The 24948-nt window shown below is 46.2% G+C and overlaps 2 protein-coding genes across 2 annotated transcripts in view; one reads left to right on the top strand and one right to left on the bottom strand.

Annotated features, from left to right (window-relative positions):
- Window positions 1–2508: 2508 nt before the first annotated feature.
- LAMB3 (laminin subunit beta 3) overlaps window positions 2509–24948 on the top strand; it is a 58732-nt gene continuing 36292 nt past the window's right edge. Inside the window, exon 1 of the mRNA XM_073216986.1 lies at window positions 2509–2525. The gene's annotated coding sequence lies outside the window, so the exon portion shown is untranslated. The remainder of the gene's footprint in view (window positions 2526–24948) is intronic.
- Window positions 2596–3590, bottom strand: G0S2 (G0/G1 switch 2). Its single transcript, XM_037015304.2, has 2 exons — window positions 3428–3590; window positions 2596–3310 (listed from the first exon to the last, which is right to left on the bottom strand). Exon 2 carries the CDS (start codon window positions 3276–3278, stop codon window positions 2967–2969), a length of 312 nt encoding a protein of 103 aa, XP_036871199.2. The 5' UTR covers window positions 3279–3310; window positions 3428–3590; the 3' UTR covers window positions 2596–2966.

A 24948-nucleotide genomic window follows, 5' to 3' on the forward strand; every position in this document is an offset into this window, starting at 1 on the left:
ATCTGATTTAGCAAAACATTGCATATTGATTTATATTATTTTTATGTAGTTGTTTTATAAAATTATGTATTTATTTATATTAATAGGTCAGAGTTCAGGTGTTCTGTAAAGAGCAGAGTAACTATTAAGTGTTTCATCATGACTAAGTTAGAGGGCCATTAGGTTCAACCACTAGGTTAAGGTATTTTCTAAGAGGTTGAAAGCATTACTTGGATAAACTTCAGGAGGAAGTAGTTTATTTTTGGAATTGAATTCATTACTTGTAATAGTTATCCAGCAAGAAGGAAAATATTTGTCAACATCCTGAGAAAAATAACAAAGAGGCATTGGAAACATAGTGAAGGGGGTGGACCCAGAGAAGCAGGCAGGAATGGGATATCCCCTGTTCGGTGGTTGTATTAAACAGAATCTTGGCATCTTATCATTGGATGGGACCTCAGAGGTTATAAGAGTAACTTCCCTCCAAGTTCACAAATCTCCTGTTCAGTTTATATCATCCCTGGCAAGTGATTTCCAACCTTTTCTTGGATGTTCTTAATAATGGAAAATTTACTATGTTCATTATAGGCAACTCACTATGTTTTGAATCATTCTGATTTTGTAATGACCTTATTCTGCTTGCTTGTATTCCTCCTTGCTAGTCCAAGTTCTGCATTTTTAAACCACATAAAATAAGTCTATTTTACTGGATTTTATTGGACCAATATGATAGCCCTTCCAATATTTGGAGGCAATTGTTACGCAACATTATCGTATCTTCTCTAATGATCCATTCAATCGTTCTGCATGTGATAGGGTTTATGGACTTCTATCTGCCCAAGTCACTCTGATTCAAGCAGTTTTTGTTTGTCAAGGTCTCTCTTGAAACAACGAAATGATCACTGGCTGAAAGTTTACTGTAGGCCAGGTACAGTTCTAAGCACTTTCCGTGCATCAGGTCATTCAATCTGAAAGATCCCACTAGGAAGGTACTATGTTATGGATGAGGAAATAATTTAAGTAACTTGAAGCAGAGAGTTTATAAGAGTTTACAAGGCAAAGACTAGTCCAAGGTCTTACACCAGCAGATGGGGGAATCAGAATGCAAACCCAAGCAAATCCAGGCAGTCTGACTTAACTTCTTTGGTTTCCCAGCTGCTAGATTGTAAAGTAAAACAAAACCACCTCCTCTTCCCCTTTTCTGAATGTTCTGCTTCTACGGATGTGTTAGTTTGTTTTAGCATCCCTGTCACAAGCCTTCGCTGGCTGACAGGGAGCTTGTTGGCTTATATAAATACCTAAGCCTTTTCCACATGAGCTGCTGCTAGAATAAGCCTTCATGATTCTGTGGTCATGCAGCGGATTTTTTGGACCTAAATCCTCTGCTGTATCTTTTTCCCTATTCAGTTGCAATTGGTTAGCTTCAGTGCAGGGTTCCAGCCTGCAGAGCTGTTTTGAGTCCTGACTACTATCTCAGCTCTGCATCACCAAACTGTTAAGGATACTTTCTGCCACTTCTCCTAGGTTGCTCATAAAATTGCCAAACAGGATAGAGCCAAGGACAATTATTGTCCCTATGTTGGGGGAGGGACTTAGCCTATTTGGCCACAACCATAGTCTTTTAAGACCTCAAAATCTTGATTCTGAAACTATTAGGCAAAACCTTCCTCCTACTTTTCTTTAACCCAGGTTTTCTCAACCCCAATTCTATTGGCATTTTGGGCAGGAGAATTCTTTGTAGCAGGTGGCTGTCCTGTGCATCATAAGGTGTTTGACAGAGTCCCTGGCTTCTATGCACTAGATGCTAACAGTACCCCTCATCCCCTACCAGATGACCAGATATGTCTCCAGGCATTTCAAATATCTCCTGGAGAGACAAAATTGCTCCCCCTCTCATTGAGAACCAGGACTTTAACTTTACAAATAGATTAATTGTGCAATCAAGTATTTATTAAGAACCTACTATTTGCCTAGGACTCATTAATTTCTATGAACGCTAAAGAGGAAGACATGGTCCTTGACCTCAAAAAGAATATACTCCATTCCTGGAGGAGGAGGAAGAGTCAGATCTGTGACAACCAGCCTTTTTCCTTCTAGCCTAGAGCTTCTTACTATGATGTGAGTTCAAGAGGAAAAAGGCTGAGTAGAGCGAGACATCCAATTAGATATTCTTGGAAGCCTGCCTTCCCTCCTTTCCTCCCAGCAAGCTAAGTTCTTCCTTCCTTCTTTTTCTCCCTCCCACCTGTTTTACTTTCATTAAAATACAGTTAGGAAGAAAGAGGTACCTATCATAGGAGGCAGTAGTGCACAGGAATGAGATGGCAAATGGGTATCTCCCATTTACATACTCTAACTCAAAAGTTGATTTACCTTCTGATCTTAAAAATGCTAAGTCTGGTGGGACTTACACAAGTTTCTCTCTTCCCACCTCTAACATGAAACAAAAACAAATCCTCAGCAGACTTATAAGCACGTAATATGAACGTCAGAGTCCCTGGCAGTGAAGCAGGTGTGTCCTGACCTTCAGGAAGCTCCACAGTGCTCAGGTAAGACCTCCTCCCCTGCATGCTCACCTTCCCCAGGACACCATGCCCCTCCGGAAATCAGGTACTGAGATATAGTATAAAACGATTTTTATTTCAAAATGCAAAATGGTAGTCATTGTAATGATGATGATAATATTATAAAAAGCATTTCGTCTTCAGCCCTCGTGCAAAATAGTAGATGCACTCAGATAGCTCAAAGGTACATAGTGTTGGACATGTCCTCCTTCTGCAGTGCTGCATGGCAGCAAAACTCAACCCCAACCTCTCGGTGGATCTATGCGGTAGTTCGGTTCTAGAAGTGGGGGGCTTCTCAGAAGTAAGTCCGAACAGCACAGGACTCCTGTTTTCTCCCACTGAGACCGACCCCAGCGCTCGCTGGCTCTCTCTGTCGCCCCGTCTGTCTACCCGTCTCTCCCCCTCCCTCCGCCGGCCTCCCGGGTCCTAGGAGGCGTGCTGCCGGTTGGAGAGGGCCCGGCCGCACAGGGCAGCCTCCGGCCGCTTGCCTTGCTCCAGCAGGGCCCGCGACCTCAGGGCCTTCCGCTCCCGGGCGGCCTGCAGCTCGGCCGCGGCGGCCTCCCGGTCCTGCTGGCTGCTGGCGGCCGAGAAGGGGCTGAACACGGTCTCCACTAGGCCGAGCACCACGCCGAGTAAGGCCAGCACGCTGCCCAGCACGTACAGCTTCACCAGCTTCCGGCCGGACCTGTGGGCCATCATCTCCTTGGCCAGAGGAACCAGCTCCTGCACCGTCTCCATCTCGGCTCCGGGCCCTGGGCGGCGGGGGAGACCTGCAGGAGGAGCGGACAAGGAGAGGGGGCGCTCAGCCACGGGAGGACGGCTCCAGCCTCCCGGGGCTCCCCGAGAGCAGCCGCTAGCCGCGCCCACCCGGAGCCCGCCGCGCCCACCGTGCGGGCGCAGCGCCGGAAGGGCCGCGCGAGCCGGGCCGGCGTCCGTGGAGACCCCCTGCTTCCTCGCGGCCGCGCCTCCTCCAGGAAACTCTGCAGCTGGCGTCCCTCGGCCGCCCGCAGCCACTTTATACCTTTTCTCCGGGACCCGCCTCCTGGCTCTCGGGGCGGGGAAGGGCGTTACGCGAGCCACAGCGCAGGGGAAGGGGAAGGGCGGGAGAGGGGGGAGAGGGGGGAGGGTAGAGGGAGGAGGGGATGGGCCGAAGGGGCAGCGGGGAGGAGGGGATGGGGAGACGAGGAGGGAAGGGGCGGAGCGGGCGGGGACAGTGTGGGGCGACCACGAGCTGAGCACGCCCGGGTGGTGTGAGCGGAGAGTCCCGGGAAAGGGACACCGCGGCGGGGTGCGGGGCCGGGCCGGGCAGGCCTGGGCGGGGGAGGACCCTCTGCGGCTCGGGCGCCCGGACCCAGAGCCCAGGGAAGCGTCCGTGAGCATTTAGTGCTGTGGATGGGTGCACAGTTGCCCTCATCCGGGGCAGCCTCAGAGGGACCCCTAATGAGGACATCTGGGGGTGTACCTATCTGAAAAATCTTTATTCAGACGAGGTGTCGTCTTTCCACAGGCGAGGTGACCTGAGGGTAGAGGGCAAGAGGGAGAGGGATCCAAGTAACGCACAGCGGAGGTTTCCAAGCCCTGCCTAAGGCAGCATGCGCTCACACTGCTTTCTTTCCTGCTTGACCGGTTTTATTCACAGGTGCTTGCATTGCTGGGATCCCTCTGATAACTATTCATTGAAGGTGCCCTTTCAGCCCCCGAGTGTGTGTGTGCGTGTAAGATGTCGGTCTCTGTGTCTGCCCATGTTTGTATATGTACTTCTGCCTATCAGGGAACTGCCATTAAATTCAAAATATCCCCACTCCTACTTGAGAAGTGAGGTTGGGGATTGGAGGAGGTAAAGAGGGAGGGAGTTACTAGTAAAAGTGTGCTGTTCTGGAATGCAAATATTTCATGCTCTCCTCAATAATTACTTGCCACTTCTCTGGATCTGGGGGTGCAGCATCACTGTGTCAGCTCCTATAACAGAAGCCATTTAGGGGTGAAGGGTAAGAGGAGCCAGTTTGCGTAAGAAGCTAATGAGTAGGGGGTGCTCTGGGAAGCATGGCTAGGGAGGGTGGGATTGACTTTGACCAGGATTAAACATCATTATCTTGGGTTTGGGGGTGGGTGGGTGGATTCTGATTTAGCTTTGCTTATCCATATACTAGAGTTAGTTAGCAAGTAGGACAAAAGGAGAGACAAATAGGCCAGAGGGCTGCCAGCAGGAAGGGAGAGGGCAGGGGCAGGGGGGGGAAATCAGACTGGTCCCAAAATTGCAAAGGTCAGTGGTGTAATCTTGAAACACCCTGTCAGTTAGCCAGGCTGAGCACTGCAGGGAGGGACCGGGGAAAGGGTCGTTTCAGGGATCAAATATTTGAATCATTGGAAATTTTAACAGTAATCTTTCTTTGCTGGTCTGGGGCAATTTAATTTTCAATTTAAAAAAGGCAGCAATAATAACTACCCTTTATCTTGCCTCTTAGTCTATAGTAGGATTTGTGTGAGCAGATAGGGCAAGTTTCCCTAACTAGCTTATTTAAAATTCTTCATTTTAGTTTGTACACAAGCAGTCAAGGTGACAAGGGCCACACAGGGATTCTTCCTAGAGGACTGGGTCTCCTGCTTATTATATTCTTTTAACCTTGCCAGGCAGGAAAATTCTGTAACAGGGGACCAAGCTGAGATTAATATCAGTCTTGGCATTTTCTTTGAATCTTCCTTATAATTTTGGAGAAGTCTCTTTATTAACTTACAGAAATGATATATGAGCTTTCCCAAGAGCTGTGAGTGTTCCATATTCACATTGTGGCTTCTAGAAGATCTTATCAGGGCTTTTACCTCATTTTTGCCCTGAAGGTGAGTCAGCTCGGCTTTGGACCCAAAACTCCAAAATTGACCCATTAGTAAGCATTTCCCCTATTTCTGGAACTTAAAGGTGCAAACCACATGTCTTCCGAGGTCAGCAGACTATAACGTATTGGGGGTTCCCTTTTTTTGTGGTTTGGACATCACCACTTCAGATGTGTTCCATGCTTTCCCACTTTGATAATCTGACTTCAACCTCCAGGCTGCACAGCTTGCTGGCCAGGGTCGAGCAGAGAGGGGAGACAGTGGCATGGATTGGAATCACTAGTGGGTTTGGTGAGAATAGGAGACTGAGGAACCCAGGACACCTCATGACTAGGAATTTCTGACCCAAGTCCTCTGAGTAGGTGGTGAAAGAGAACCCAGTTTCTAGTGTAGGGGGTTAGGTAAGGCTTGGGAAACTAAGCACATGCTTTATCTGCCCTGACATCACTTGTATTGCATCACGCAGGTCAGAACTGGTTAGAGCTCTGAAGTCAGACTAGCTGTTGTAGGGTGACCCACCATCCCAGTTTGCCTAGGGCTGCGGGTTTCCCTGAATGCAGGACTTACAGAACTGGGACAGTTGGTCACCCTACTCTTGAGTCTATCCCAACATTCTCCCCATATCTAGGAAGGCAGGAGAGACTAGTTTAAAATTTGTTTATTTTGCTTCCCAAACATTAAAAGACTCAGAGCCATCTGCTGAAGAAACAATCACAGAGGACAACCTGTGGTCCAAGGGGTGAGAGCAGAAGAGGGGTAGAGCTGTCCCAACAACTGCCTCTGGGATCAAAGAAATGAGGGACAGAGAGGCCTTCTGGATGGTTGGTTGTGTGTGAGCCTCAATTATTATTATTACTATTTTGTTACCAGCTTCTTGATGCCTACCAAAGTCATGGCCCACCCCTGGGGTTCTAGGAGGCTGGAGGGAGGGGATCACCATAGAATATATGATAAAGCTATTTGTATATCTTACACTCCTTTTTTTTTTTAAAGTCTTTGAGTTACTTTCATTTCATGTAAATTCATTTTGGAAAGAAGATTTTTTTTTTAATGCCTCAAATATCAGTGGATAATTTTTAAATCTACATGCCTAACTTTTATTTTCCTCTGGTCTTTACAGATTGGAGTTCTACAGGTAGACATTTCTGGGTGGATATCCTGCCTTTATCACAAGCTTTGTTGCCTTCTGGGCAGCTGGAGGTCCCAGGGAGCCCCACCCGGGGAGGTCCCTCCTGAGGGCTTGGTGAAACCTCAACCCTGATTGGGGTGGAGGGGGAGGGGGGCTCTTGACCCTGATGGGGAAAGAATTTGTGAACAGGTCAAATGGTGCAGGTTAAGAAGGGAATTCATTAAAAAGAGAATAGTGGTATCAGAGTTTCATAGTGCCAGGAAGATTGACCCTTAATTGTGCAGCCATACAGGCAACAGGAAGCAAAAAAGAATGGAGGGAGAGAAGAAAGTTCACTGAACTCCTGTTCAGAGTAGGGCAAATCACCTGCCGACTCCTAAAGCCAGGGTCACCTGGCATCCAGGGTCTGCTTGACCTGCATAGCACAGGAATTAAATACCTACCACCCCAAAATTTTGGGGGAGCCATGGAGCAATGAATGGAATGCAGTTATGTTCTGAGAACTTTCTAAATCATGGAAAGGAGACCTTTTGGGGGCAGGCTGCTAAAGAACATGATCAAATGGCTGCAGTTCCATCTGGGTCACTGAGGCACGGGGGGAGTGCCAGCCACCCCTACTCAGAGGTTCCCTACTTGTCAGAAATAGAGACAGAGCAGAGAGGGAGAAGTATTGCATTTAAGACTTGATATCCAAATGAAATAGCAAAGAGACAAAGACACTTGGCAGTGGAGGTGGAGGTGGGTGGGTTCTTGTTTTGCCACGGAAAAGAATTCAGAGACAAAGTGCAATAGGCTTATGAAGTGAGAAGTTTATTTGAAAAGACAGAACACACTCAGTCGGGAGTGCAGGCAGCCTGGGAGAGGAGGTGTGCTTTAAGAGTTTTAGGTTTGGGTTTTTATGGGGTCTTTTGGATTAGGGGTTGGTGTAAGGCATGATGTATATAGATGGTTAATAGTTCTTTTGAAGTTTTGTTTTAAGAATAGGGCTAATCAGGTGACTATGTTGCTCTGGCTCTCAGCATTCTTTAAGTGCATAGGCTCATTTACACTTCTGAGGTCTGTCTCTCCTCGCTACAAAGTTATTTAATTGATTGAGGAGCTGGAAGAAGAGGAAGAATAGCATATAGATTAAGTTAAAGAATAAACTGGGCCTTTTTCACAGGCTAAATCGATTTTACAATGGCATGAGTCCCATTTCCCTGGTCTGTCTCATCTTGACACACTTAGAAACAAGACTCCCCACATTCTCTGTCCTCCTACAAGCTAAGTCACCTTCTCAGTATATTTATTCTCAGCAGTGGCCTCACCGTTTCCCCTGTCTTTGGGCTTGAAATACTGTGGTACTTTCTTGGACAGGTCTGCTTTATTTTTCTTCATAGCACTTAGTGCCTGACTTTATGCTGATGTAATTATTGGTTTGCTTTTGTGTTGTCTTCCATGCCCACTGCAGGATAAGCTTCATGAGGGCTAGGGCGTTGTTTGGTTCAGTGTAATCTTTGGCACACAGGGAATCCTTAATAGGTAACTGTGGGATTAATAATGTCTTTCCCATTAGGCTGGCAGGGGAGGACTGTTTATTAAATTTGTATGCAGTCCAATTTTTAGTGGATGCTCAAAAAAATTCATAGATTTTTTTGGGGGACAGGTTTTTTGTTTTGCTTGTTTTTGCCTTTAATCCTCTCTTCTCTAATCCAGTTTTAGCACTACCACCAAACAAATCTTCCTAAAATGTAAATTGAATTCTTAATTGCCTGCTTAAAGTCCAGATTATTTCTCATTGCCCATACGATGAACTTCTGGATTCTGCATGATTGAATTTCCTTGACCAGCATTCCTGGAATCTGAGACCTCTATGATCTAGTCTTCCTTACGCACCTGACTTTATATCCCATTCTTCTCCAGCAAGAGCACTTGGTCCACAAACAAGTCCTCACAGCCCAGGGAACAATTCATTCTCACCTTTGTTCATACTTTTCCTCCTACCTGCAGTACAGTTCTCATTCAGGTCATGATGCTCCAAGAAGCCACCACCGCCTACGCCAGCACACCCTGATCTCTCCTTTCTGTGAATTTCAGCTGCCTTCGTGGCTTGTACTGTGCAGGCTGCCAATGAGCCGTGTACCATTTATACAGCTCTCCCATTCTTTGCTGTGGGCTTGTCCTGTCTGCAGATGACCAGGTCTTTGCAATTTTCACAGTGCTAACATACAATAGGGGCCCAGTCAATACTGGTAACCTTGACCCGAAAGTCAGTACTAGGATGGAGAATGCAAAATGATCAGTAAAGAATCTCTTGGGAGGTTATTTTAGGCACAGTGGTTTATCCTTGGCTCAGAGCCTTGGGGTTGGATTTGCCCAAGACCTGGCAACCTGGCTTAGTTCCCTCCACTCTGGCTTCCTCACCTTTTGCTTCTGTTCCCAATGTAGTGTCTGGCATCGCAGTGATTGGCTCACTCTCGGGCACCCCTCCAACCTGCTCTTGGGACCCCGGGGTCTTGACAAATCAGTATTGAGAAACAGGCCCTTCGGAGATTTGCTTTTGTCCCTCATGGCTTTGGGCCAAGCAGAAACCCTGGCTGCTGGAGCCAGCAGGATATCCTGGGAGCACCAGCGCTTTGCTGCTCACATACCACTTCTGAATTGCAGTACTGTACTTTATAAATTTGAATTGCCACACACAACTTCCCTGAAGCTCAAATGCTAGTTGGACTTAAGAGTATAGGGCTTTGGAGTCAAACAGACTTGGGTTTGTTTGACTTCAAATTCTGGCTCCTCTTACCCGGATCTAACCTTGGACATGTGATTTAACTGCTCTAGTCTCCATTTCCTCATCTGTAAAGTAGGGTGATGGTAGCACCTGTTAAATGGGGCCTGGTGAAGAGTGAATGAGCTAGAGTACTGTGCAGGGCTTAGTCTGGCCCAAATGAAGCAATCAATAAATGCTATTGATTTCATTATCATTCTGTTATTATTCAGTGGTCTTTGCCTGCTGCTCCATGTTAGCAATTTCTGTGGGGCTTTATCCCAGCCCAGGACATGTGCATTCCTAGGTGACAGACGCAGCAATAAAGTCCAAAACATTTTGCCAGTCATATATCCAATACTGTGTTAAGTATAGTTACACAAAGCAGTATAAAAAATTGTCCTTGCCTTCCAGAAGCTCATGATCAAGTAGAGGACACAGACATTAAATAAGTTACTACAATACACTAGGATAAGCACACTACTAGAAATATATCCCAGGTTAACAAACAGAATAGAATGAGAGATGTATTGATTGAATCTGGGGAGGAGGTGATCAGAGAAGGCCTAAGAGTAGATCATGCCTGAGTAGCTGGGGTATGAAAAGATAGACAGTGTTTTCACCAAGTGACTCTGGGAGAGAGTGGGGTTCTGGGTTGAGGGAGGTCTGGAATGGGAGAGGACTGCGTGCTAACATGTTGCATGGTTCAGAGAAGTTAGGCAAGACTGGTGTTAGAGCATAACGAGTGGTTTGGGGAAACAACAGGAAATGAGGAGAAAGGAGTAGATAGGAGCTAGGTAATAATTATGTCAGTGATCACCTGCCAGTGTCATGCCTTGGAACTGTCGACCACCCCTCATGGAAACACATTCCCCTTGGCTTCCATGATATCATATTCTACTAGTTTTCCTCCTGCCCTATTCTGGACACTACTTAGTTCTTTTTTTCACTTTTGCTTTTTATGCGACATCTAAATGTCAGCATTTCTCAGGCCTCAGTCCTGGAGCATGTAGAACATGCTCTCTGTAGGTGATTGAGTTTACTCCCAAGGCTTCCGATACCGCCTCTATGAAGATGACATACGGATCTGAGCTCTAGAATCGTATCTCCACCTGCCCATTCTACATGCCACTTGATATCCTGCAGGTATCAAACTTACCATGTCTAAATCCAAATTCAATATTTCTACCCCATAAATGTGTACCAACGTCTCAGTCTATGCTTCACTGTCCATCTAGTAGCTCAGATCCTAAGCCTGGGGGCCATCCTTTACTCCTTTCTCTCTGTCACCTGTCGCATGCAAACAATAACCAAGACTTGACTGTAAGGCCGCATTATTCTCACCTGGATTATTATTATGATCTCACAACTAGTTTCTCTCCTTTGGGTCATGACCAATTCAGTCCAGTCCAATTCAGGGTAATCTTAAAAAAAAAAGAGGACACTTGATCATGGCAGTCTACTCTACAGCCCTTCAGTCGATCCCACATTCCGCTTAAGCTAATGCCCCAGATTCTTGCCATGGCCTATAAGTTCACCCACGATCTTGTCCTCCTCTATTTAGAAAAATACGTACTCTTGAGCCCTTGCTCTAGGGGCCACCCACACTGTTCTGTTGCTTCACCCCTTCATGTTGTCCTCGTGTTGTTCTCCGCTTGGGGCACTTTCTTCATCCCCCTTGATCTGGTGAACTCTTGCTCATTTCAAGTAGCACTCTCTTCTCACTTCCTGCTGCTGAGATGAGGCCCATTCTTTGCCACACGTTCCCACACAGCTGCCTTACTTTCCCTCCCCTGACCTCACTGTCTGTCCCTCTTGCAGGAATGTAAGCTCCACGAGGGCAGGAACTGTCTCTGTCTTGTTCGGTACAGCGTTCTCGGAGCTAGCCCAATGCATAGTTCATTTAGGTGTTTAGTCACACCTATCTGTTTCTCTTATGTGGAAATGGTTAGCCTAAAGGCACTGGGAGACCTTGGTGCATTTGAGGCAGCAGCACAGCTCAGCAAGGTTGGCGTTGCGTAGATCACAGCAGCAGAGTGAAGAACGCACGGGTGTGGTGTGGTTATAGTAATGCAGGCAGGAGATGGTGAGGGACTGGGTTAAGGAAGGGGTAATGGGGACAGAGGGAGACACATTTGTATGAGAAACTGCAGGTAAAACTGGTGGACCTGGTGCTGTGGGAGAGAAAGGAGTCAGAGGTGACTCCCAGGTTTGGAGAAGAGAGGAAGAAGCACACATTAGGTGACGAAGAGAATGAGTTCCATTTTGGATATACTGAGTTTGAATTATTTATGGATCATGCAGGCAAAGATGATCGTCAGGTGAATGTATGGGAATCATGAATCTGGACCTCTGGAGGGAGGTGGGGTTTGACGTTAAAGATTTGACAGGTTTTAGTGAGTTGAGATTCCTGAGATCTTGGGAATGGGGGAGATCACCCCAAGAGGGGACAAAGAGAGGAGAGAAAGGATGGAAATCCTGGGCCTGAGGAAACACCGATGTCAGCCTGAGGCTGGTGGTGCAGCAGAGCAATTGGTCTTATTTCCTAAATCAGCTTCCGGAGTAGCTGGTATAGTAGTAGTAGTGCTAGGTATATGTACCACAAAGTCTGGTTTTCTCCCCTCATATTCAGATCTAGGCCAGGAGATCTCTTGGAGTGAAGGACTCATCTCCAGTGTGCTAGGCGGAGTTTTCAGATGGTCCTGAAGATCCCTGCCCCTGATTAGGTTATGTCATATGGCACAGCTGGTTTTCAGAAACGGAGAGTACCCAGATGGATCTGATCTATCAGGTTAACCCTTAAAAGGAACTGGGCTCTTCCTGAAGAAGAAATTCAAAGGATGAGAGGGATTCCAAGGGAGGGAGAGTCTCTCTTATTAACTTTAAGATGGAGGAGGCAATGTGTCAAGGAATGTGGGTGGCCCCTGGGAGATGAAGGTGGCCACTGGCTAAAGCCAGCAAGAAACTGGGATGTCTGTCCTAAAACCACAAGAAACTGGATTATCATGCACTTACATCAGCTTGAAAGAAGATGCCAAGCTCCAGATGAGAGTGAGCCCCATGGGCACCTTGATGTAGGCCTTAGGAGGATGCAAGCTGCCGGGCCCAGACTGCTGACCTACAGAAGTGGGAGTGAACAATTGAATGCTGTTTTAAGCTACTAAATCTGGGTAATTTGCTTTGCCACAATAGACGAGTCACATAAGCAGCCTACTAGGAGCTCCTGCTGGGCTGACAGGAGAAAAACCATTCAAAACTAATGCTAACCAGGATGGGGAGAATCTGGCTTAGATTCCATGGTCCGGCGTCATACATATTTCCCTGCAGACACCTTGCACTGCCTTGTCCTTCTCTGTTTCTTTCATATTTACCCAGAGAGACTGAACCATGGTTGGAGTCAGCTGTCTGCTCTGTCATAATCTACAACCAAGCAGTGTGTCAGTATTGGAGAAAAGTACCCGACCAGGCCGACGATTTTCTGTAAATATAAGATTGTAATTCTCAAATGGGCAGTTAGCTGTAATTTATTATGTTTTCCAAGTCAATTTTTTTATTACTCTCTAAAAAGGCTTTCCCATACTTTGTCTCCCACTTCCCAGCAGGCTATATCCTCTTCTTCCATGATTATCTCATGCCCTGGTATAACAGAAGGAAACATACTGGAGCTACTTTACTTTCTAGCCACCAAATCTGTCTACACCAGTACCCAGGTGCTCTCCTTCCAGTCACATTACCAGGGAGGAAGCATCCCTGATTCTTTCTAAATAGAGCTGCCCCTCCATCTCATCCTGACTTGGCTATTTAAGGTCTTGGGAATCCATGAATAACTAAGGTTGCTTTGGGCTACAAGTAAGAAAGCCTATTCAAAATGGTTTGACAATAAGAAAAATATAAAATTTCATAAGAGAGGGACCCCAGAGTTGATTAACTCAGCAGTGAAACATTGTTAAAAAACCCAGGTTCTTTCCATCTTTCTGCTCTGATATGTCCAGCATGGAAACATGCCACTGTTTTGTCACATTGTGGTTCCAAGATAGCTGCCAGTTTCAGGCATTGCATCCAATATGACAACATTCAATGAGAGGAGAGAGGCTGTTCCTTCTCTTTTATCAGCAAAGAAAGCTTTCCTGTCATTCCCCTAGAGACTTCCTTGCACTGGCTGAAACAGGGTTGAATGCAATCTCTAAGACTGCTCATGAAGGAAGAGATTACATCATGAGCTTAGACCAGTGGTTCTCAAAGGTTCTCGCTGGGACCAGTCACAACATTGCCTGAGAACTCCTGAGATATGTACATTCTCGAGCCTACTGAGTCAGAAATTCTGGATGTAGGGCAAGCTGTATGTGTGGTGCAAAGTCCTCTAGGTCATTTTGAAGCCTGGTGAAATTTGAGAATCACTGGTGTAGGCTAAGCTCTGAGCTGGGGAAAGGACAACTGCCTTTAGGACTTGAAAAACACTGGGGATCCTTAAACAAGAAGGAAGGAGGGTATGCATTTTGGATAGGAAGTCACCTTCCTGACAGATCAACTTCCTCCTCTTTGCTGAATAATCACTTTCTCCTTCTTTATTAAGATATTCCAGAGCATGCAGACACACTCTGATATCTGTATCTTAAAAAACCTAGTTCATGACCTCAAATCACTGTCCAGCTGCTGCCGGAATTCTTTGCTCCTCTTCATAACTAAAACTGTTTATTAACCTCTGTCTATTAATCACTGTCTTCATTTCTTCATCAACCATTCACTCTTTTACACACTCCCATCTGGCTTCCATTCCCACCATTCAACCAAAATCTGATGGGATGTGTATTGAATGAACTGGGTGTTAGCGTTCAACAGCTCTAACCATTTCTTCTTTCTAGAATCGCATTTTTCTTTTTGCTTCAGGGACATCGCACGCTTCTGTTTCTCAGTGTATCACGTAACTTTCTTCTTCCTAGATCTTCTTTGTTACATCTTTCTCCTCCACCAGTCAGTGGTTCTCAACCATGAGTGCACATTAGAATTGGAAGCTTCAAAAATTTCTGAAGACCAGACTGGGTTCTAGACCAATTAAATCACAATTTTTTCCAAGGAGGACCCAGACATCAGTACTACTTAAAGGTCTAAAGTTAGTTCCAATGTGCGGCCAAGGTTGAGAATCACTGCCATTAATGTTGGGGTACCCTAGGCCCTACCATGATTCTTCTCCTCCACCTACATTATTTCTATAGGTCAGTGGTTCTCAGCCCTGGATACACTTCAAAATCATCCTGGGAGCTTTTGAAAGCTACCATTGTCTGGGAGCGCCCCAAGACGAGTTGCCTCTGCATTCCTGGGGTAATTCTAATGTGTACCCCGAACTATGAACCACTTCCTAGATGATTTCCTACCATCCCATGGACTGAGACTCAGTGCCCTTCTACAGAACCTTCTGCACCAATGATAATGCTCAAGATCTGTGCTAATATGGTAGCACTAACTACCTGTGGCTCTCGAGCACTTGAAAAGTGGCTAAAGAGACTGAGGGACTGAATTTTTAATTTCATTTTATTTTCGATTAATCTAAAGTTAAATAACCCCATAAGTCTGACTAGTGGCTACTGTATTAGCACAGCTCTATAATATTAATGACTCTGAAATTTATTTCTCTTGAGCTCCTGGCTTACATATTAAGCTGTCTAATAGGTATCTCTTCCTAGATATCTAGCAGGGTATCTTTAATTCATGCAAAATGAAATTCTTGATTTTTTTCGTCAAAATTTGTTCCTCTCTGAGTCTCCGCCATCTTGGTAAATGGCATTACTGAAGTCTCAAACGTGGAAACTATCTTTTATTCCCCTTCTTTTCTTCATCTCTCTCAGCTAATTTTTCAGGAAGTCCTGTTTGCTTCCAAATATATAACTTGAGTCCATCCAGTTCTCTCCATCTCCACTGCCAGCCCCCTAGGCCAAGCTGTCGTTATTTCTCATGCAGAATGGTCAGAGCTAAAAGTCACTGCATCCTTAATATGTGCTTTCTAAGCCGCTGTATGTATTAACTTACTGCACCTACAAACAACCCGATAAGGTGGGTGGACTATTATCCCCATTTTTCAAATGGGGAAACTGAGGAACAGAAAGCTTAAGTATTGCGCCTTAGATCCCACGGCTAGACCATGGCAGAAATGTGATTCAAAACCAGACGGTCTATTGCAGGATCCACACTCTTTGTCATTCACTTTTCCATCTCTCTGACTGGTTACAATGCAGATAAGAGACGTAGACACTCCAGTTTTGTCCAAGGTGTCTACATCCATATCTTTTAAAAAAATATTAGATACAAAACTTTTCAAGAGAAATATTGGTTCCTTTTCTTGCTGCAACATTAAAATAGACACATAGACACAGCCTGCTATAGGAAGTCTGGTCTTAAATCTTTCAAGCTCATCCCAAGGGACACCTCCTTAGACAGAATTATCTGTCCTTTCTAAAGTGGCACTCCCAACATCCCCAATCCCTGTCTACCACATCATCCTTTTAAAGAAAAAAACAAAAAAACACTGAGTTCTATAATAGTCAGATTTAGTTTCTAATTTACTTGTTTATTGTTTGTCTTTCTTGTTTGCTGCTGTCATGCCTGTCCTCACCTAGCACAGTGCCTGGTGCAAAATAAGTGTTCAGTAAGTATGTCTAGAATGAGTGAATAAATGAACACAAATAGATGTATGGCAAGTAGCTGTGAGTAGATTAACTCCAGCTTGGATTGTTTCTCTGTAAAAGACTGTCTTCCTGGGGTGGGTTGGGAGAAGTGAGTCCGCAAAAAGGGAGGATCCCGACTGGTTATGAGGAGGGAGGCCTGCCTGGCTCCAGCAACCTGGGGAAGGTTTAAAGCTAAGGCAGGAGACAGCAGCAGGGACACGTGATGCTGTTGGACGGATTCTGGGGACTGGGAGAGCTAGTATTTCTTTTAAGGTTGTAATTTCCCTGTGTCATCTCCAGATTTTCAATAAAATCTCTTAAACTCAATAGCTGCATGTTTTGATCTTTGAGGAATGGACAAAGGACTATGTTTTCATATTTGGGGCCAAAATAGGAATGAAGAAATGGTTAAAAGGAAGCTAAGAGTGTTTGGAGACAAGGAGCAATTAGAATGAATTTGTGTTTTCTGTTAGCATCTCCCTAGAATTCTCAGAACTAAGGTTAGTGGGATAGTAAAGAGTGAGTTGGATGGCTAAAGAAGTTGAGGTCACTGTGATTGCATAATTAATACATCATTTGATAATTATGTATTCAATGTGTGTGTCCCATGAGACACTAGTACCCCTGTGGACAGCGTCTGTCTGGCTTGTTTACTATTGGGTCGCTGGTGCTTGGCATCAGGGGTGGGGAGTGCTCAAGTATTTGTTTTGTGAATGAATGGTTCTGGATGTTTTGTGTTTCTGGGTCAAAAGTCAGAAGGGTCTAGTGAAAGGTGATTAGGAGAACTGGGAAAAAAAGTCCAGGATCTGAAGATTTGGACAGATAGAAGCTCAGGGTGAAGGGTGTCAATATGCAGACTGATGGGTTGAGAGGATGCGGACCAGAGCGCAGGTGCCCAGGACACCTTCAGGGATAACAGGATACTGTTGACCCCCAGTCAGTGGACTTCTAGGAACAAATATTCCTAGATCCCATTTCATTGTGAGAAGGGGTTTCTTAGTGTACCAGATGTGGTGCTCATTGGCCAAGGTTGGGCTGGGCCTGAAGCTACCAGTGGGTTATGTCTGGCAGCACAAGGACAGACAGAGACTGACAGACCTTTCGCTACACATGTTCCCTGATTCTCTGTGAGCGACGAGAAATCCTTATAATGGATAGGAATTCCTGCTCCCTAAGGCCTTCTCTCCATTTTTGCCCTTCTCTACCCTGTACCCACATTTGTCCTTTTTCCCACCTCTCAGACTTCTAAGAGCTGGGTCTTGAAACCTTGAGTCCCTGGGTCCATAGTCTGACCCCAGAACTATTTCAGTTCCAAATACTGAAAGTACTGCCTGTATGATTCCTGGCTTGTCTATCCCTAAATACCAGCCATGGTGGATGGCGTAGGAAGTACAATCTTGGTAGTTTGTTGATCAGTGGGTCACCCCATCATGAAGTTTTGCAGGTCCAATTCTTAGGGGGAAAAATGATATTTCTTTTTCTGGATGATTTTCTATGACGTCTTGAGAGGGAGTTCTGGAGTAATATTCATGGCATTGTATTTTTCAAATACTTTTTATTAGGTTTTCCCTTGTCCCAAACTAATAAGTCATTATCTGTTTATTAAACTTATTAGGGTATAAAAAGTGTAGCCAAGGGTTGTTCCTGTTTTCAAGGCATTGACAGTTCAGATCTGGGGACGAATCACAAAATAACTGGAAGTTGAAAACTGTTAAGTATGCAAATTTGACATAGAAAAGATTTACCAAAAACAGAACAGAACTGATTGCTGCTATTGAATTGTATAGGTAAGTTCTGCTGCTGGAAATTGGGGAGAGTTTACAGGGAATAATAGAGAAGCCATCATACATCCAGGAGTTTGATCCGATTCTTAGAGTTAGGATTTAGCTAAGTACTCAAGAGGTGAAAGGCCAGTGTAGACAAGCAAAGCCAGATGAATCAAGCTCTGTGTGGTCCAGGGAACAGAATGGCTGGACCGGAGCACTTATGTGAAGGGGGCTGTATGTGACAGGCCCAGCAATGCAGCTGTTTCAGCAGGATCCATATATGGGCTTTGGACTCCAATCTGGAGATGATGCAGATTGTACAGGTCAAAGTGCACACCAAATCCAGCTGGCAAATGGAGTGCTGAGCCAAAGCTCACAAGATGAAATGCGGTAAGAAAAAGTACAAAGCATGTGTGTGCGTGTGCACCTCTTAAGCATAGCACAAATTCAAGATGGGGGCAGTTGGTTTCAGCAGTAATTTGAAAAATGTAGAGGTGTCAATGTATCTATAATATGGGTCCTTGGTGTGATATGGCTGGGAAAAGCCTACACGTTAGGCTGCAGCAGTATGAACCGAGTTTCTAGAACGGAAGTCGTATTGGCATACTATCTTCTTCCTGTGGGCCAATGTTCATACAGGAGCTTCCTGCACTCTTTCCTGCAGAAAAGAGTTTTATTCTTGCACAGCCTTTCCACCCAGGTTTTCCTCAGATCACTGTGCATCTTTGCGCAGAATTTATTGAGCCATTTGATGAGACACTTTCAAAACTTATCTGGAAGAATAAGTATTGATGTACAGCCAGGTGACCAAGCATTTGTCTGGGACTGAAGGGGGTCCTAGAAATTGGAACTGTCAGAACTAAAACAAGGAGGGTCCTGGCAAACTAGAATGGGTGGTTACCAGTACATGCTAGAATCTTGAAGATGTGCCCTGAACCCCAGGGTTTTTTCTCTTAGAGACTGGAGGGCATACATGTCTCATACATATTTACCTTTTGGGTACAACTTGCAACAATCTCATTGTCTTTGTTTCTAGGGTTTTCCAGGGGGGCAATCTCGTGATGGTTCAGGTTTTACAAACCTAAAACCTTCACCATAACCATCTTTTCTCTACTGGTTTCCTTGCGATGTCATATTCTGCAAATTATCCCTTATATCATTTCTTCTTTGTGAAAAATTCCTTCAATCTTGGAGGTCCAAAGGTTGTAATGGAAAGAGCATGGATTTTGGAAGCTTAAAGATCCGCTGTTGGAGTCTGGTTTCACCGTGTGCTCGTTGTGGTAGACGCTGGTGTGTTCACCAAGTCCTACTTCATTTTCCTCTTCTGGGCACATAGGAATGCCACTTAGCCCTGTGAGCAGTTCTGGCTGACAGGTCATAAGCGGAATGACCGTCACTTCAGAGCAGAAGCATGGGATGACTGGGGAGAGTATCTCCATGCTCCTCTAACCTTGCTGTCATGACCACTGGCTGGTAAAGCCACAAGATGGCAGAAGTCCATGAATGACTGTGTAGAACAGGAGACCCCTCCCCTCACCACTGTCTTGTACCTCACTTTGTTCCAGCAACAAACAAACATTTGTTGTGTTAAGCTGCTAAGATTTTGTGGTTAGTTTATTACTGCAGCATAGCCTCCCCTAACTTGACTAAAACATTAGTTTTGTGTCTTCATCAGCTCAGGATGCTTAATGAAATACTATGGATTGGTGACTTCAGCAACAACATCGATCTCTCACAGTTCTGGAGGCTAGAAGTCCAAGATCAAGGTGCCCGGAGACTGGGTTCCCCGTGAAAACTGGCTCCCTGCCTAACAGAGAGCTGCCTTCTTGCTGTGTTCCCACATGGTGGAGACAGAGCTCTGGTCTCTTTCTTTTCTATAAGGCACACTAATCCCATTACAGGGCCCCCACCTGTACGACCTCATCTAAACCTAGTTATCTCCCAAGGCCCCTACCTCCTCCTACCATCACATTGGGGGTTAGGGATTCCACATAAGAGTTTTGGGGGGGACATATTCAGTCTGTAGTGTTCTGTAACCTTCTACAAGTGACCTAAAATTGCTGAAGCTATAAAAAAGGGTATAATAGTATCTCCTTCAAAGAGCCATCGTAAAGGGTTGCTTAAATGAGACACCTAAGTGAAATGCAATGATGGTGCCTCATATGGAGCAAAAGCCACAAAAATATTTTGTTTCCTTCTGCTCTCCAGGGAAATACGTAACTATTTCTTTCTGGAGTAGTACTTAAACAAAGGAGTAAATACAACCTATTATGCCCAGGGAAGCATACATATAGTCCCATCTCTGCACTGTTGCTCAGCTCTCGGTCTTCCACATGGAGTGGTCTTTGATAAGGGGACCTGTGCCCAGAGTATGTCTGCATGATGTCAGGCATAGGCACCAGGACAGCTGCGCTCACTTCTAAACGCCATACGTTAGGAAGATTGACAGATGGGGGAACTTCTAGAGGAAGATAACCAGGTAGGAAAAGTATGGAAGCCATGGGAGTGGGTGAACAGCATTCTATGGTACAACTAAGGTTGCCAGGTTTAGAAAAGAGAAATGCAAGAAGCCTAGTAAAATTAGAATTGCAGATAAGCAATGGATAATATTGTAGTATAAGTATGCCCCATGCAATATTTGGGGTGTACTTATACTAACAAGGTTTTTCTTGTTTATCAGAGGTTCCAGTTTAATTGGGATCCCTGTATTTTATCTGGCAATCCTAGCTCCAAGGAGCTTATGGTCTCCTGGAGACTGTGCACCCACCTGAGATAGAGATGTGACAGCATGAACACGAATGCATTCTTATACTTGAACACTATGAGCTGTTGGGTACACAAATTTCTGACTGTTATTCTGGGAGAATTGCATGGGAGAGGAATATTTGGGTGAAGGTAGGAATTGTAGTTACCCTCACTTTAGGTACATGTATCCTCTTTACCCTTAAAATGTAGATAAATGAGAACTGAATCTATTCTTTCTTTTGAGTTTGCTCTAATGCATACAACCAGGAAGATAATTAATTGCTGGTAATTAGTTGCTACATTTTATGCCCTTCCTTCTTGTCTTCCTTAACACATGTATTAGCACCTACATTTACTGAGGAACTATGCTAAGTTCTTTCTTGACATAAGGAAGCTAACAGCTCCAAGAAGCAATGCTTCTTAAGAAGGGGAAACCACATTCGGCAAAATCTACAATGATTTGAACAATGTGTAGCAAACTCTCTCAGTCAGCCTGTGGTTAGCGTGGAAGGGTGTTAGGGCAAAGGCAGGGAACAGGAGAGGGAGGATTAGTGATGTACAGGTGGACAAAAATCACTCCCTCACCCTGAAGCTTTTTACTTTTACTGATCATTCTAGTAAAATATTCTCATTATGGAAGACGAGAACATACAGAAAAATATAAGAAATGTTAAGAGATGGGAAATGTTAACATTTTGTACATTTTCTCCCACTTGTCTCTCTGAGTATTATTTTTTTCTTCAGAGTTAAGTAGATTTTTTGCACATTTGTTTTCTTATTTTTTCCACTACTTAGCGGCGTCTCATAAACATTTCCTTCTTTATCATTATTTTTGAGGAGGGGGTCAGTTTTGAATGCTGTTTTAAGAGGAAGGTATTAGGTCTGATAAGGACTTACCACCTTTGAGAGGCTGTTGGCCAGACTTTGTTCTGTGTAAGCAGAGGCCCCAGGAAAAGAAAGTGCTTTTTGTCTGTAGTCCTCAGACCTGCTGCCCAGATTAGTTTTGACTCCTGTCTTTATCAGGTGTTGAACTCTGGTTTTACTGACTCTTGAAGGCTATAAAACAGTCTATCCTGCCTATGCTTGTTCCTCTGCCCTCTGCCCCCTGTTTGTAACCATGCCCACCCCACCGTCCCTGCCCAGGAAGGCTGGAAGCATCACCTTGCTCTCAGAGAGCTTAGCTCTGTTGGCCCCCTGAGAGGCCCCTCTTCCCTTCTGGTCCAGGTCCTGGGAATTTGCAGTCACCAAGGAACAGGGTGGCAGGCCAGAGCACAGATTCTCAGCTTGGGATCTCCCCTGGGGAAGGATGAGGGGAGAAGCCCAGGTTGGCTCGCTGCCCATTGACTGAGTTATGAAATATCTGAATGGGAGTAATACTTGTTTTTTGTTAAGCACAACTGTTAAGCACAAACCCCCAACACCAGCATCTGACGCACACATGGGGACAACCTTTGCAGAGCACGTACCTAGCCTGATACTTTGCTGAGAGTTATATATGCCGCGTTTCCTTTAATCTTTGCAAGGGTCCGTGAGGCCGATTGTTGTTACTCCCATCCGAAGCTTTGCTTTTCCAAGGTCACAGCTGGCGAGTGCAGAACTAAGGCGGTATCTTCCCCCCTCTCTCTCCAGCCCCAGGCTTTAACCGCTGCCCTGAGCCCTCCTCCCCTACCCGTTCGTTCCTCTTCCCTGGAGAGTGGAGCACCCAGAGCTGGAGGCGGCTTCAGGGAAGCTTTAAATGCATAGAGAGTGGTCCTGCCCCTCTGTAAGCCAATTAAATCCCTGGGTGGGGCCTGGCCTGTGTATAAGATTTTATAAATTCTGCAAGAAATTCTGAGGGGCAGCCTGGGTTGAGAACCAGTAAAATCCTACACTTTGATTTACAACTGATGAAACTGAGGCCCAGAGAGGGGCTGGCTCAAGGTTACTCTTACTGAGTTGCAGAGCTGGAACTGGGTCTCAGATGTAAGACCCAAGTCCATACACAGACCCTGTGTGGCCACAGGCACTGCAAGACGTGCTGGTGAAAAGCCTTCAGGTGGGCTTCATTCCAGACATGAAGCCTTTAGCACCCATAGCCCTTCCCCCGCAAGCCACAAGGCCCTCATTTCTCACACGAGGTCCTCAAATGCCAATTTGACATTAAGAAGTTGAGTTTGTCACCCTGGCAGCCCTTTCAGGGATCATTTTATAATTTAAAAGTCCCTCTGCTCTCATGGGGAGCAGCTCTTCGGATACACATGCCCCTTGTCCCCCTGTCTATCGCAGCCTTTGGGTCTCCAGTGCCCCTGTCAGGTGTACGTCTCTCCCTCTAGGTGAGGTTGGGCTACATGGCCAGCTCCACATGCAAATCTGTGGCCAGAGGTCACCGAGGTTGGACTTACCTCCCCAGAGCCCAGTTCCCAGAGGGCAATGGCTGGATAGTAGAGGCAGGGGTGGTTGGCGGAGGGGGAGAGGTGTGGCCATGAGCCCACCTGACTGCTGGGGAAGGTGGGGAATTTGGGAGGCCAGTGAGGGTGCCAGAAATGCCAGGATGGCCCTCCCTCTTCTCTGGGGAGCCAGGCAGCCATGGGCCAGCCTTGGGCCAGTACTGGACCCCCCAAGCTGCAGGCTGCCCTGGCTGTGCCCTCAGGAGAGAGGGGTTGGGACATTTGGGCTGCACAGGGAGATGAAGCAGAAGTAGCTGAGGTCCCCAGGTGACGCAGGAGCCTGACCTCAGGGAGGGGAACCCCCTTTCTATGGCAAGGGGAAGTTGTGTCATCCTGTCCACATGCCCTTTATTTCATCTTGTTAGCTCACTGTGTTGCGTGTCTGGTCGTCCTCTCTGTTTTTTCACTCCTTAGAGGGTGCTCACATCCTCACTTGGGGCAGTGGCCTGGGGGCATGAGGAGGAGACCCTGTGGCATGTGCTGGAGCCCCTGAGATGGGGACCCGGAGGCCAGAACCTTCTCCATCTGTGCCCGCACAAGACAGGCTGTCAGTGTGGGAAACAAGCAAGAAGGCCCCGAGTGGTGTCCGTTCTGCATGCTCCTCGGCATCGGGGCCTCCCCCAGAGCCCCTGGCCCATATCAGCGCTCCAAGGCTGGAGCAAAGGCTAAAAGAAGCATTTTCAGACATCAGGTCTTGATTAGACTTGGGAGTCATGAAGTTCAGAGTCTGGGAATCTGGTCAAGGATGACAAGGATGGAGATGGGGAGTTTAGGCCGCCTTAGGCTCTAAGAAATGGTTAGGAGTGTCAGTGTGGGGTCAAACTGGCCTGGGTTCAAATGACTACTGGCTGGGACTGAGTTATTGAGAACATGCTTCATTTCTTCATCTGCAATGTGAGGATAAATAAGTGTCTACCCCCCCAGAGAAGCAGTGTGTATTAAGTGAGTCAATACATATAAAGGGCTTAGAACAGTGAGCGCGTGGCCCACTGTGAGCGCTTGGTAAAATGCTAGCTGTAGCTAATTTAGGCTGACGGTCTGATTTCTCCCAGACCTCAGGCCCAAGCTACTGTGTGGTGTGGCCTCATCTGCTGGGCAGACTTCAGGTTGGGAGGTAAGGAAGGGTGTGCAATCCAGTCAGCCTCATGGCAGGGGCCCCGGGCTCCCGTGCTGCTCACTGCTGGCCTTGGCCTGGGGCTGGGTTCTGTCTGTGCCCAGTTACCACGACAGACCCACTTTCTCTCTCTGCTTCTCAGAGAGACCCACAGAGAGTGGCCAACTGTCTGGGCGGCCACGCCAGCTTGAATCACATGGCAAATCCCCAGGGCTGCTCCTGGGGCCCACTCGGTCCCACAGACGAGGACTCAGCTGTGACTCACTGCACCCAGGTGCTGCTGGGGCCTTAGTCACAGGGCGCCCCCTCCTCTGACACCTGAGAATCAGCAGTCGCGGCCTGGAGCAGGCTCGTATCCTGCTCAGCCTTTTCTCCCTTCCTCCTTTCCTTCCTCCTGTCCCCTGATCTCTCCCTGGCCAGATCTTGGCTGAATTCTCCCTGGCCACTTGGACAGTTTGAGCCTGACAGACGGATAATGGAGACAGTAGCTTCTAATGCCACCCCCACACCCTGTCAGAGATACTGCCAGGAATGACTGATAGGCAGGCAGAGAAGGACACTGCCTACATCGACACGGTGAGGGTTCTGTAATCTGGGGGCAAGTGCTTCCATAAAGACAGCCCTTTGCATCTGACTACTGCAGGGATTTCTGTTATTAGCTATCCATTCTGGTAACCAAAAGCCCAGACTGTCCCCTCTGAGAATGCAACTACAGGTATACAGGGCAAGGGGACTCATTAAACCACATCAATTGTTTACATGTCATTCCATAAATATTAAGCACCTACTATGTGCCAGGCACTATTTCTAGGCACTTGGAAAATAGTAATGACCAAAATAGACAAAAATCTCTGCCTTCTTGGACATTACATTCTGGTAGGGGGAGAGAAAATAAACATGACAAATAGGTAAGTTATAGAGTTGGTTAGAAGACGGTAAACATTGCAACAACAACAACAACAAAAAAACCAACCAATCCCCCCAGAATGGAGGG

Source organism: Manis javanica, chromosome 11, assembly GCF_040802235.1.
Source record: "Manis javanica isolate MJ-LG chromosome 11, MJ_LKY, whole genome shotgun sequence".
Taxonomy (NCBI): Eukaryota; Metazoa; Chordata; class Mammalia; order Pholidota; family Manidae; genus Manis; species Manis javanica.

What these genes read in the sequence shown, in the direction of transcription:
- G0S2 (XM_037015304.2), bottom strand. Translation starts at nt 3,278, where the DNA reads ATGGAGACGGTGCAGGAGCTGGTTCCTCTGGCCAAGGAGATGATGGCC.